We start from the raw sequence: 12206 nt of genomic DNA, 5'->3' as shown, positions 1-12206 counted from the left end.
TAAACACAAAAAAACTCAATTGCAGTGGAAAAAGGGGGCTGCAAAGCTTCTCCCACAGTTGACTTGAACGGCAGCCAGAGTTTCCATAGCTACAGAGACTAATTGCTGGCAGCCAGAAACATTAAAGGAAGCAAAGAGAGGTGAATTGATCCTCTCTTGGTTTTTTTTTCCCCCCTCTCCCTTTTGCAATTTTTTTGAACGTTGAGTAGTCTGGGAAAAACGATTACTTAAGGCTTTGCAGATGGCTTGGTTCTCCTGGCGCATGGCGAAGATCCATGCTGGAATTGTTGAGTTGGATATGTATCCCGAAATTAGGTACAGATAGTCTTCAATTGAAATGACCACAGTTGAGCCCAAAATTTATATTGCTAAGCAAGACATTGGTTAAGTGCATTTTGCCCCCTGTTACGACTTTCCTTGCCAACGTTATTAAAGGGAAACACTGCAGTGGTAAAGTAAGTAAGCCGGTTGTTAAGTGAATCTGGCTTCCCCATTCACTTTGCTTGTCAGACGGTCGCAAAAGGGGAATCACGTGAACCTGGGATACTGCGACTGTCATAAATAGGAATCAGTTGCAGGACACCTGAAATTTGATCCCATGGCCACAGGGATGCTGCAATAGTAGTAAGCGTGAGAAATGGCACTAAGTCACTTTTTTTCCAGGGCCATTGTAACTTTCTACGGTCACTAAACAAACTCATAAGTTGAGGACTATCTGTATTCCTCTTTTAGTTCTGCCAGGATGTACTCAAATGTGTTTTTTTTTAGATCCTAAACCAGTCTTGGTCGACTTTGAAGATGGGAGTTTTGGTCCTCCCGGTCTCAGGTTGCCAAGGTTCACAAACACGAACTTAAACCGTGTTTGTAAATTAGATGCTATCCCCGACCCTCATTCTCCATCCTGGGTTGGGCTTCACCTTCCGTCATCCTTAGCCAGCCGCTGAACCCATCCAGGTTTAAAGGGGAGGGATGCACGATCCTTGTAGTCCCTTTGTAGCATTTGCAAAGATGGAGGTTCGCAATTCAGAGTCTGGCTTGATGGATGCCTCAGCGGTTCCTGGGTGGGCTCTGCTCTCTGGCCTAAACCGTGGCTTGCTTATTGTGGTTTGTAGAGCAAACCCCCATTGGTTGAGTTTGCAGAAGCACCAACTAAAGGAAGCAGTTCTTAAGCACCGCTCCACTTAACGGGCAGATCTGGCAGCCACGGTTGAGATCATTAAGAGAATCGCCCACACTCATTAAGCAAAACGTGACAGTGTCCCCGGTGACTTTACTCGTTGGAAGCCGGCTTGGAAAGTCACAAGTGGTGATCATGTGACTGCGGGGGTGTTGCGACGGTCATGAGTTTGAGGATCGGTTATAAGTTATTTTGTTTTTTTTCAGTGTGGTGGTAACTTCTAACATTGGTAAGCCTGTAGGGGAGGCAGGGTTTGAAATGACTGTAAAGGTCTTGAAACAGGCGTATGTTCAACTGGTGAGGCAACTTTTTCCAATCTGGTTGGGGAGGGAGAAGAATGAACCTGGGGACAGTTTGCAGAGAGACTTTTTGTTATGCAATCCTAGAAACAAATTCCGAGGAAGACGAAGTCTGTTGGTGGCAAGTTGAACTTCCTTTTTCTCTTCCCTTTTGGAAACCATGCAAGAAAATAGTTCAATGCTGCAATGGATGAAGGGGTGGGGGGGGAGGGAACAGGCTTGGTTTAGAGAAGCTTAGATAGGATAGGATAGGATAGGATAGGACAGGATACAATAGAATATGGAATAGAATATGGAATGGGAATAAGAATAAGAATAGAATAGAGCTGGAAGGGACCTTGGAGGTCTTCTAGTCCAGCCCCCTGCTTAAGCAGGAGAACCTATACCATCTCAGGTGATTGTCCAGTCCCTTCTTAAAGATTTCCAGTGATGGAGCGCCCATGATTTCTGGAGGCAAGCTGTTCCACTGGTTAATTGTCCTCACTGTCAGGAAGTTTCTCCTTAATTCCAGGTTGCTTCTCTCTTTGGTCAGTTTCCAACCATTGTTTCTCGTTCTTCCCTCTGCTGCTTTGGAGACCCCCTCTTCTTTGTGGCAGCCCCTCAGATACTGGAACACTGCTATCCTGTCTTCCCTATTTCTTCATTTCTTTAGACTAGCCAAACCCAAGTCCCGCAGCCGTTCTTCGTATGTTTTAGTCTCAATCATCATTTGCAACCTTCCCAGGTGGCTTCCGACAAACCAAGTTAATGAGGGAAGCCGGATTTACTTAACAGTCATGTAATTTAACAACCATGGCAACGTAAGGTTGTAACATCAGGCCTGGCTTCCCAACCCAGTTTTGCTGAGTGATGGAAATTCTGACTGCCACCTTGTATCATTTATGGTGGATGTGCAATAAAGCAAAGAAATATCGGAGTAGGAAGGATTCATGCCCTAATGCAGAACATTCTTAAAAGTAAAGATAACACCAGAAACTTTTATTATGGGCTTAATGGAAAAAGACTTGGGGGAAAAAAAATTGGAACTTTGATCTTACATACAGTAGTGGCCAAAATTGGGAAAAGTGTACAGTAGAAATGCCACCTTTGGTTAAGTTTCCACCAGTTTTCCTTCTGTAGCCTTGTTCACTTAATAATACTATTTTGCATCGCTTTCTGGGTGACCCGTCAACTCTTTGCACCATTGCTTTAATTTTATCACGTTTTGCAAGCTCAGTAAATGAAAGAACGCAAAGAACCCCCCAACCAACTTGATAGCCATCACATAACACACTGACATATGTCCTCCCCTCAGCTTCAACGTGTGACATTGATAACCGAATCCTACTGTGATCTGATTGGCTCATTGCCGAAACAAGATGGCGCCTGATTGGCTCTCTAAACACTCGTGCTCATTGGCTACAGTCAGATGAAGGAAAGCTACCTGATATCAACCTAAGCAAGTTGTGCTTCCTTTTTCTGGTTATTTGGCTATAACGTTTCGTAGAATACAGCACAGATAATTGAACAAACTTCGTTGCATTGCATTCTTGATTAAATTATCTTTCCATTGATATATAATGTTATGGTAGTACTCCCCAAAAAAGTGGTGTTATTAGCCATCAAACCTCAAAAATACACTTTTCCCAAAAGGTTTCCACAATTTTGGCCACTTACGTATCTATGTATGTATGTATGTATGTATGTATGTATGTATGTATGTATGTATGTATGTATCTATCTATCTATCTATCTATCTATCTATCTATCTATCTATCTATCTATCATGTGCCAGACTGTCTGTCTGTCTGTCTGTCTGTCTGTCTGTCTGTCTGTCTATCTATCTATCTATCTATCTATCTATCTATCTATCTATCTATCTATCTATCTATCATCTATCTATCTATCTATCTATCTATCTATCTATCTATCTATCTATCTATCTATCTATCTATCTATCGTCTATATATATTCTATCATCTATCTATCATCTATCATCTATCATCTATATCAGTGATGGCGAACCTTTTATAGACTGAGTGCCCAAACTGCAGCCCAAAACCCACTTATGTATCGTCGGGTGCCAGGTGGGCGTGGCCCATTGGGTGGGTGTGTCCAATTGGGTGGGCGTGGCTGCGGTGGTAACAGCAGATTGGGTGGGACTATAAAGTTCAAACAATCAATTCCAAATTTGCGAGATCTTTTTTTTCCCTTCCCCCGCAAGAAGTTGAAATTGATTGATTGCTTGAACCTTTTTAACCCCACCTGGCAGCAGAGGCCTAAAGTGAAAAAGTTTTATAAAATCCAGCTGAAGGCCTAGGACTGGGGCAAAGGCGCGCATGCCCACAGAGAGGGCTCTGCATGCCACCTGTGGCACGCGTGCCATAGGTTTGCCACCACGGATCTATATCATCTATTTTTCATCTATATTATCATTATCATCTATCAAATTATATCTGTATCTTTCATCTGTGTTATCATCTATCATCTATATCTAACTATCATCTATTATCATTATCTGTTCATCCATCTATCCATCTACCTATCTATCCATCCATCCATCTACGTCTGTCTGTCTGTCTGTCTGTCTGTCTGTCTGTCTGTCTATCTATCTATCTATCTATCTATCTATCTATCTATCTATCTATCTATCTATCTATGAGAGAGAGAAAGGGGGAGAGAGAGATGCCTGCCAAGTGCTAACTCCTTCCAAACCAAGGAATTTTGCAAAGGGAGTGACACGTAAACCCTCTCCCTGTAGTAAATGCGTTGCACTTTTCCCAAAAGGTTTCCACAATTTTGGCCACTACTGTATGTTGACGGCAGCAAGATTGTTGCATGCACAAAAATGAAAAGACATTTTGATTTTCACAATGGATGAATGGCTACAGAAGCTGATGGAGTTGGCAGATACGGCTAAATTGACTGTTTTGATTAAAGAAGAAAATATAAGTAAACTTCTGTTTCTAGTTGGAGACTGCTTCTAGACTTTGTGTTTTAAGGTAGGAAAAAAACCCCTCTGATTTTGGGTTTTACTGATTAGATGGATTTGTTGTGATAGAAATGGCTACTTTATACTACTTTGGAAAAGTAAAAAGTGGAGGTTTGATGTTAATGCTTCCTTCTACTGCAACAGAGGAAGTTGGAAGTCTGTGCCTTTTCTTTCCTTCTTCCCCTCACTTCCCCCCCTTTTCCCCTCCCCACTGCGTTCTCCCGTTTTGCTTTTGTATTTTTGTATTTTATTCTATACTGTAAGAAAACGTTACAAATGTCAAATGCCATGCACAATATTGTTAATGGAGAAACATTTACATTTTAGAACGTTTGCTGTGGTAAATTTTTTAAATGCTGCTTGGTTTTTATTTTAAAGATAAAACAATTTTAACTAGAATTTTTTTTAAAAGCAATATATATATATATATATATATATATATATATATATATATATATATATATATATATATATATATATATATATATATATATATATATATATATATATATATATATATATATATATATATATATATATATATATATATATATATATATATATATATATATATATATGTCGATGGCCTTCGGTTAGGCTGAAACAGGAAATAAAGATTTCTCCCATGTTTGGGGCCTAGCAAGGTAATCTAAAATAGTTAACAAGCATTTAACACATATCTCCCTTGCTTCTCAGCTAACAAAGTGAGATAGAGCTTGTGGCCTAGAGGTAAAAACAACTGCCTAATGTGCAATCAGCCCAGGTTCGAATCTCAGAAGGGTATGGCTGACTGATGAAAACAAATAAGTTTGAAATGCATATCAGTCTCCCTTTAATTCTTTGTTAGCAATCTAAAAAAAATTACACAAATATGAGCTGTCACTGTTGTGACTACTGCCTGTCGATGGCCTTCGGTTAGGCTGAAACAGGAAATAAAGATTTCTCCCATGTTTGGGGCCTAGCAAGGTAATCTAAAATAGTTAACAAGCATTTAACACACACACACACACACACACACACACACATATATATATATATATATATATATATATATATATATATATATATATATATATATATATATATATATATATATATATATATATATATACACACACATATACATATACATATACATATACATATACATATACATATACATATACATATACATATACATATACATATACATATATATATATATATATATATATATATATATATATATATATATATACATATACATATACATATACACACACACACACACACACACACACACACACACACACACATACAGAAATGTACAGAATTAAAGCTTGGACTCCTTTATGGGAGGTACCCACCTATTTAATTGTCTCAAACTCACCCCTGTTTTTTCAACGGGACTCTAATCCAGTTTGCTTTTGTTTCCTTTACAGGCACAACGTGACATGGCTTGGGCGAGCATCATGGGCCTGAACTCCGGGATTCCTTAGTGTATCACATCGCTGGTTCTTAAGAGGGATCCCCCAGAGAAGACTGCCCCCCCTTTAGTAATGGCTGGATCTACACAACCGGCAGCCCAGACCTGGCGGGGGGCAGAGACCCACTACCCTTCCCACGCCATGTCCTACCCCGTGGCGTTAAATCAACCTCATGTGGTGAGTGTCCTCTCTCAGAGTGGGCTTTCTGGGTCATGAGGGCTAGAGCCTTGGGGTGGTCTCTGCAAAGGAGATGATCACGTGGCGTGAATTTGTGGTGCTTGGCAACCAGGATGGTTTACAAATGGTTGCAGCATCCCGGCGCCACGGATTCGCCATACACGACCTTCCCAGCCAGCGTCCGACCAGCAAAGCCAATGGGGAAAGCCTGATTTGCTCAGTGTCCATGTGATTTCACTTAAGAACTGCAGTGATTCACTCAAAAACCTGGCTGTAGGAGCCCTGGTGGTGCAGTGGTTAGAGTGCAGCATTGCAGGCTGACTCTGCCCACAGCCTGGAGTCTGACCCTGACAGAGCTCAAGGTCGACTCAGCCTTCCATCCTTCCGAGGTTGGTAAAATGAGGACCCCGATTGTTGGGGGCAAGAGGCTGACTCTCTAAACCACTTAGAGAGGGCTGTAAAGCACTGTGAAGTGGTATATAAGTCTAAGGCCTTCCTTCCTTCCTTCCTTCCTTCCTTCCTTCCTTCCTTCCTTCCTTCCTTCCTTCCTTCCTTCCTTCCTTCCTTCCTTCCTTCCTTCCTTCCTTCCTTCCTTCCTTCCTTCCTCTGACTGCCTGCAGTTCAGTTCTCACCGGCTCAAGGTTGACTCAGCCTTCTGAGGTCAGTAAAATGAGGACCCAGATTGTTGGGGGCAAGAGGCTGACTCTCTAAACCGCTTAGAGAGGGCTGTAAAGCACTGTAAAGCGGTGTATAAGTCTAAGTGCTATTTTCCTCCCTCCCTCCCTCCTTTCCAGGTCCACAGTGGTTAGAATGCAGTATTGCAGGCTAATTCTGCCCAGTGCTAGCAGTTCAATTCTGACCAGTTCAAGGTTAACCCATCCTTTCAAGGTCTTAGAGGCAACTTGCCATGGCACAGTTCAATAATTCAATTTAGAGAAGGGAGAAGGGCGGTATACAAATTAAATTATTAAATTAAATTAAAATATAAAATAAATAAAAATTTTAATTCTTTTTATTTAAAAGATATTTATTTAAAATAAATAAAAATTATTTTAATTTTTGTCATTCCCTTTTGATTATGTCCCTCCTTTGGCATCTTTTCTTTAATGATTCTATGCCACCATTTCTTCGATATTAGTGTACCTCTTGTCCTGCAGTGAGTTGGCCATGTTGACTTGTCCTGCAGTGTGTTGGTTGGCTGTGGCAAGTTTTGCTTTGATGAGTTGGCCTTGGTAAATTGTCTAGACCAGTTCCCCAACCTTTTTGGCTTTATGGACCAGCGTGGGGGGGGGAAAGAAGGGATGGTTCTGCATGCGCAGCGGACAAGTGCGGGCATGTGCGCAGCTCCGTTTGCACGAGCAGCGGGCACAAGGACCCACTTTCATGCAAATGGAGCCTAGGCATGCATGCTCTCACCCACTGCTTGCATGAGTGGGGATGCACATGCACGCTCGTCCACTGCTTCTGTGGCCTGGGCATCTGAAAGGTTCAAGGCCTGTTAGTGAGTTTGTAGCCTGAGAGTTGGGGACCCCTGACCTAAACCCTCCCCCGTGTGCCTTTTAGAAATTGTGAAGTCTTGACGAGGACATTCTGCATTTGCCAAAAAGGCTATCTCAGCTGATTTGATGTCAGATTTCTTTCAAGTCTTGCAACTCTTTCTTGCAAGTGAGAGCAGAGACAGTAGGAAACGGAAATGCACTTAAGAGGTTTAACACACACGCACACAGACACACAGAGGAGACTGTTTCCTTGCAGGCAGAAAGTCTGCATCAAATAAACCATAATTACTGACGCTCATCTGGGGGCGTACTTGCACCTTTGTTCCTCATTGCCCTCAACTCGGGCCTGGATGTTTGTTTTCCTGTTTTGCTTTCTAGATCTAAAGCAAAAGACTTTTTTTTTTTTGCAAGTGAGAGCAGAGAAAGAGACATCAAAAAGAGCCGATTGTAATGTCAGACTTGCCCAAAATAGCCCCTGAGCTCAATAAAGGAAAAAAAAAAAGCAATCTTATCATGGGAACTTAAGAATCTTAGAGGCAGGACACTGTGCCAAGTATTATTATTAGCATTTGAATAATTCTTGACTCCCGGCAGGATTACAAGATAAAAAATTCAATAAAAGGCCCAGAGTCGGAAAAGAAAAAGGACAAGGAAAATAAGGTTAACCCACAAATTTAAGCGCACTCTGAACTCCAAAACAGCTTGTAAAACTGAAAGTGGGGATAACGATAGCCAGATCAAAAGTGGAATAATGACGGAGAGTGATCACATCTCCAAAGTTGGATGGGAAAACAATTCTAAACATTCACGGCCTCAAGTAACTTCTTTTCATTTTCTGGGAATTTGGCTGTTAATTTTATTGATTTATCGGCAGCGTAGATCCAACTCCACCACCCCCCCCCTTTCCTCAACCTTGCTTGGAATTTCCCTGGTCAGTTTTGCGGCCCTTGAAACAGCTGGCAACCATCTAACCTGTCAAAAATCAACTATATTGAGAAGTGAGGTCTGTAATCTACAACAGGGCTCTCCAAACTTGTCAGCTTGAAGACTTGTGGACTTCCAACTCCCAGAATCCCTCCACCAGCTATATCCTGGTGATGTTCCCCTTGCTGGATAAGGAATTCTGGAATACCACAAGTCTTAAAAGTTGCCAAGTTTGGAGACACCCCCCCCCCCCGGCCATGTAGAAGAAGGGAGATAAGAATTTTTCAACAAATGGCCTTCATCAGAGTTGGAAGCCTAGTCGGATGGCTTTACATGGTTTGTCAATCTCCAAGTGTTTCTTGTAGCCTCGTTGACACCATGGACAGTTAATGGGGGCCCAGATGGGATTGAGGGATCCACTTTAGGATCCCTGTATAGTGACGGTGATTTATTGAAGACGTTGGCGTTGTCCAACAACTGTAGGAGAAGCTTGAGTTGAGTTGAGTTGTTGAGTTCAGAGTATCAACTGAGGAGAGAAAGTCTTGTGGCTGGCCGTTGGTTGGCTCTCTTCCCCTGTTCACACCACACAGTGTTTGTTCTCCAGCCCTACCTCAGAAGGGCAGGGCAAGAAGCAATGGGTGGAAGGTTGTCAAGGAGAGATCCAGCCTAGAAATAAGGAGACATTGACTCCTGGAGTTGTGGGTCCTCCATCATTGGAGCTTTTCAAAAATAGACTGGACAACCATTTGACCGGGATGGTATAAAGTCTCCTGCTTGAGCAAGGGGTTGGACTAGAAGACTTCTGAGGTCCCTTCCAGCCCTGTGATTCTATGTTCTAAAGCAGAGGTCTTCAAACTCGGCCCTTTTATGACTCATGGACTTCAACTCCCAGAATTTCTCAGCCAGGCATGCTGGCTGAGGAATTCTGGGAGTTGAAGTCCATGAGTCATAAAAGGGCCGAGTTTGAAGACCCCTGTTCTAAAGTATCCTTTGGAAGCTTTTGAGATGAATGAGGTGGCATCTCCAAGCATTTAGGATCACTCTCAGAGAGTGTATGAATTAAGCAATAAAGGAGAATATTTGTAGCTCAGGGTTGAAATGAAGAGTCCTGGGTGCTCTCTGAGCTTGGAGGTTTTTTTTGCAGAAGTTTCATGACCCACCCAAGTAGCATCATCAGAACCAATAGAAAAGAATATTTGTAGCTCAGGGTTCAAGTATGGAGTCCTTGATGTTTCTGAGCTTGGGTGTTTGCTTGCAGACATTTCATTGTCCAACTAGACAACATAATCAGTACCAACTGAAGAGAATATTTGTAGCTCAAGTTTCAACCGTTGGGTCCTTGGTGTTCTCCAGGTTTGGTTGTTAGCTTTGCAAATGTTTCATTACCGAACTAGGTAACATTATCAGTATCAACAGAAGAGAATATTTGTAGCTCAGGGTGGAAACGAGGGACCCTTGGTGTTCTCTGAGCTTGGTTGTCCAAAGGTGCTTTTTCAACAGGCAATTGGACTTTCTGTTTTTTTCTTCGAAGACTTTTCACTTCTCATCCAAGAAGTTCCTTCAGCTCTGATTGGAGGGTGGGGAATGGAAGGATTTTTTTATTATTAGCTCCTCTAGTTGGCAACGCCACACATCGCATCAACAATTCACAGGACTTCACCAGCAAGATTTGGAAATTAAAACTGGACCCAGATGAGAGACACATCTTCAAAGAAAAACCAGAAAATCCAGTTGCCTCTTGAAAAAGCACCTTTGGGACAACCCTGACCTGGATTGACTGAGAACCTCTGAGCTTGATTGTTTTCTTGCAAAAGTTTCATAACCCAAACTGGGTAACATCATCTCAGACCTGTACGAATTAAGGGGTGGCTTGATTGAATAGCAAAGTGTCTATGTCCACTTGCATCTTGATCTAGTTTAGCACATTGGGTGAATCCAGCCCTTGGTGGGTTAGTCAGCCATGAAGTGGGACTTCAGATATTTTGCAAGATGTTTAGCTTCTGTCGGGCAGTTTAGTTGAAGCAACCTGGGGTTGGACCTCAAGTTCAAATCCAAATGTGGGGGTCAGGCACAGTGGGAGTGGGAGTCTAGGGGTGGGGAGGAGGTCCAGATGCAAATATAGTGCCTTGAAATGAAGGCAGAATGGGGATTAATGTGGGGGGGAAAAACAGATCTGGAAGGAAATTTTAACCAAGACGTTAATTTATGGAGAATATTCTGGTACAGTTGATGTGGTTTTGACTCTAAAGATGACCGTTAATTTTGAGGAAGTTTCTCCTTTTGACCAAAGGATGTTTGGCGTGGGGTTTTCCTTAGTTCTCCTTTTTTTCCTGAGTACTTTTGACCTAGATGTGTACATTTTGGAGCCTTCAATGTGCACCACAAAGTTCTCCAGACTCCCATGGGGCTAAAGTGAAGATGTTTCCTCAAATTGTGGGTTTCCTGTCTTGTTGCATCACTCTAAGCTTCTCCAGAGAGGTTCAGTCAGGAGGTTACAGAAAACTCAATGCCTCGGTTTCCAGTTCTGGCCTTGTGGAAGGAGAAGAGTTTGGGGAACAAGTGGGCTGGGGATTAAATATCCTGGCCTGCTTTGTTTTTCCAGAAGAACCTAAAAGCCAAGGTAGAAAATCAAGGATAAGTGATATAGAGCAGTGGCCCCCAGTTCCATGGAGAGAGGTTTTTCCATGGACCGGAGAGTGTGTGGTTTTGCGTGCTGCCTGCATCCCATGGATGGGGCTCTTTGCTTGTTTGTGCGGACCGGTTGCTGCCATGCCACGGCCCGGTACTAGTCTGCGAACCAAGGATTGGGGACCTCTGGACTAGAAGATCTCCAAGGTCTGTTCCAGCTCTGTTATTACATTATTTGGTTAAATGGATTTAATCCAAAGGACTAGAGGCAATATGGTAGCAGTATTCCAGTATTTGAGGGGCTGTCACAGAGAGGAGGGGGTCAACCTATTCTCCAAAGCACCTGAAGGCAGAACAAGAAGCAACGGATGGAAACTGATCAAGGAGAGAAGCAACCTTGAACTAAGGAGGAATTTCCTGACAGTTAGAACAATCCAACAATGGAACAGAAGTTGCCTTCAGGCGTGATGGGAGCTTCATCACTCGAGGCTTTCAAGAAGAAACTGGACTGCCATCTGTCAGAAATGGCATAGGGTCTCCTGCCTGAGCGCGGGGTTGGGCTAGATGACCCACAAGGTCCCTTCCAACTGTTATTCTATTCTAAATAAATGTTTCCTCCTGAGCCATGAGGATCAGACGTGCTCATGAGGATTGGCGGATCTTACGAAGCGCCAGAGGGCCATCCTTATAGTGACGGAAGCCATCTTGGGACTCGGGAAGATCTGGAGAACCTGCCCCAGGTGGTCCTCAGCTTACAACAGTTTTTGACTGTAAGTCGAGGACTGCCTGTAATAATTTCAGCCGTTGCAAGAAGATGCATAAGACTCTGCTGTAGCTACAGGTAGTCCTCGACTTTTGACCACAATTGAGCCCCAAATTTTATTTTACAACTTTCCTTGCCGCAGTTGTTCAGTGAATCCCTGCAGTTGTTAAGTTAGCAACACAATTGTTAAGTGAATCTGGTTTCCCCATTGACTTTGTTTGTCAGAAGGTCGCAAAAGGGGATCACGTGACTCTGGTACGCTACGACTGTCATAAATATGAGTCTGTCTAAAATTTGATCAC

At 42.6% G+C, this 12206-nt stretch overlaps 1 protein-coding gene across 1 annotated transcript in view; it reads left to right on the top strand.

Moving 5' to 3' along the window:
* The window catches only part of NCOR2 (nuclear receptor corepressor 2), a 185122-nt gene that overhangs the window by 30441 nt on the left and 142475 nt on the right, over positions 1-12206 (top strand). Inside the window, exon 2 of the mRNA XM_081339110.1 lies at positions 5869-6090. Within this exon, the coding sequence (XP_081195236.1) occupies positions 5986-6090 (105 nt within the window). The 5' untranslated portion in view covers positions 5869-5985. The remainder of the gene's footprint in view (positions 1-5868; positions 6091-12206) is intronic.

The sequence above is a fragment of the Vipera berus genome, assembly GCF_964194415.1.
Source record: "Vipera berus genome assembly, chromosome: 14".
Taxonomy (NCBI): domain Eukaryota; kingdom Metazoa; phylum Chordata; class Lepidosauria; order Squamata; family Viperidae; genus Vipera; species Vipera berus.
The sequence above is the reverse complement of the archived record's forward strand: the minus strand, read 5'-3'. Positions and strand labels throughout refer to the sequence as shown.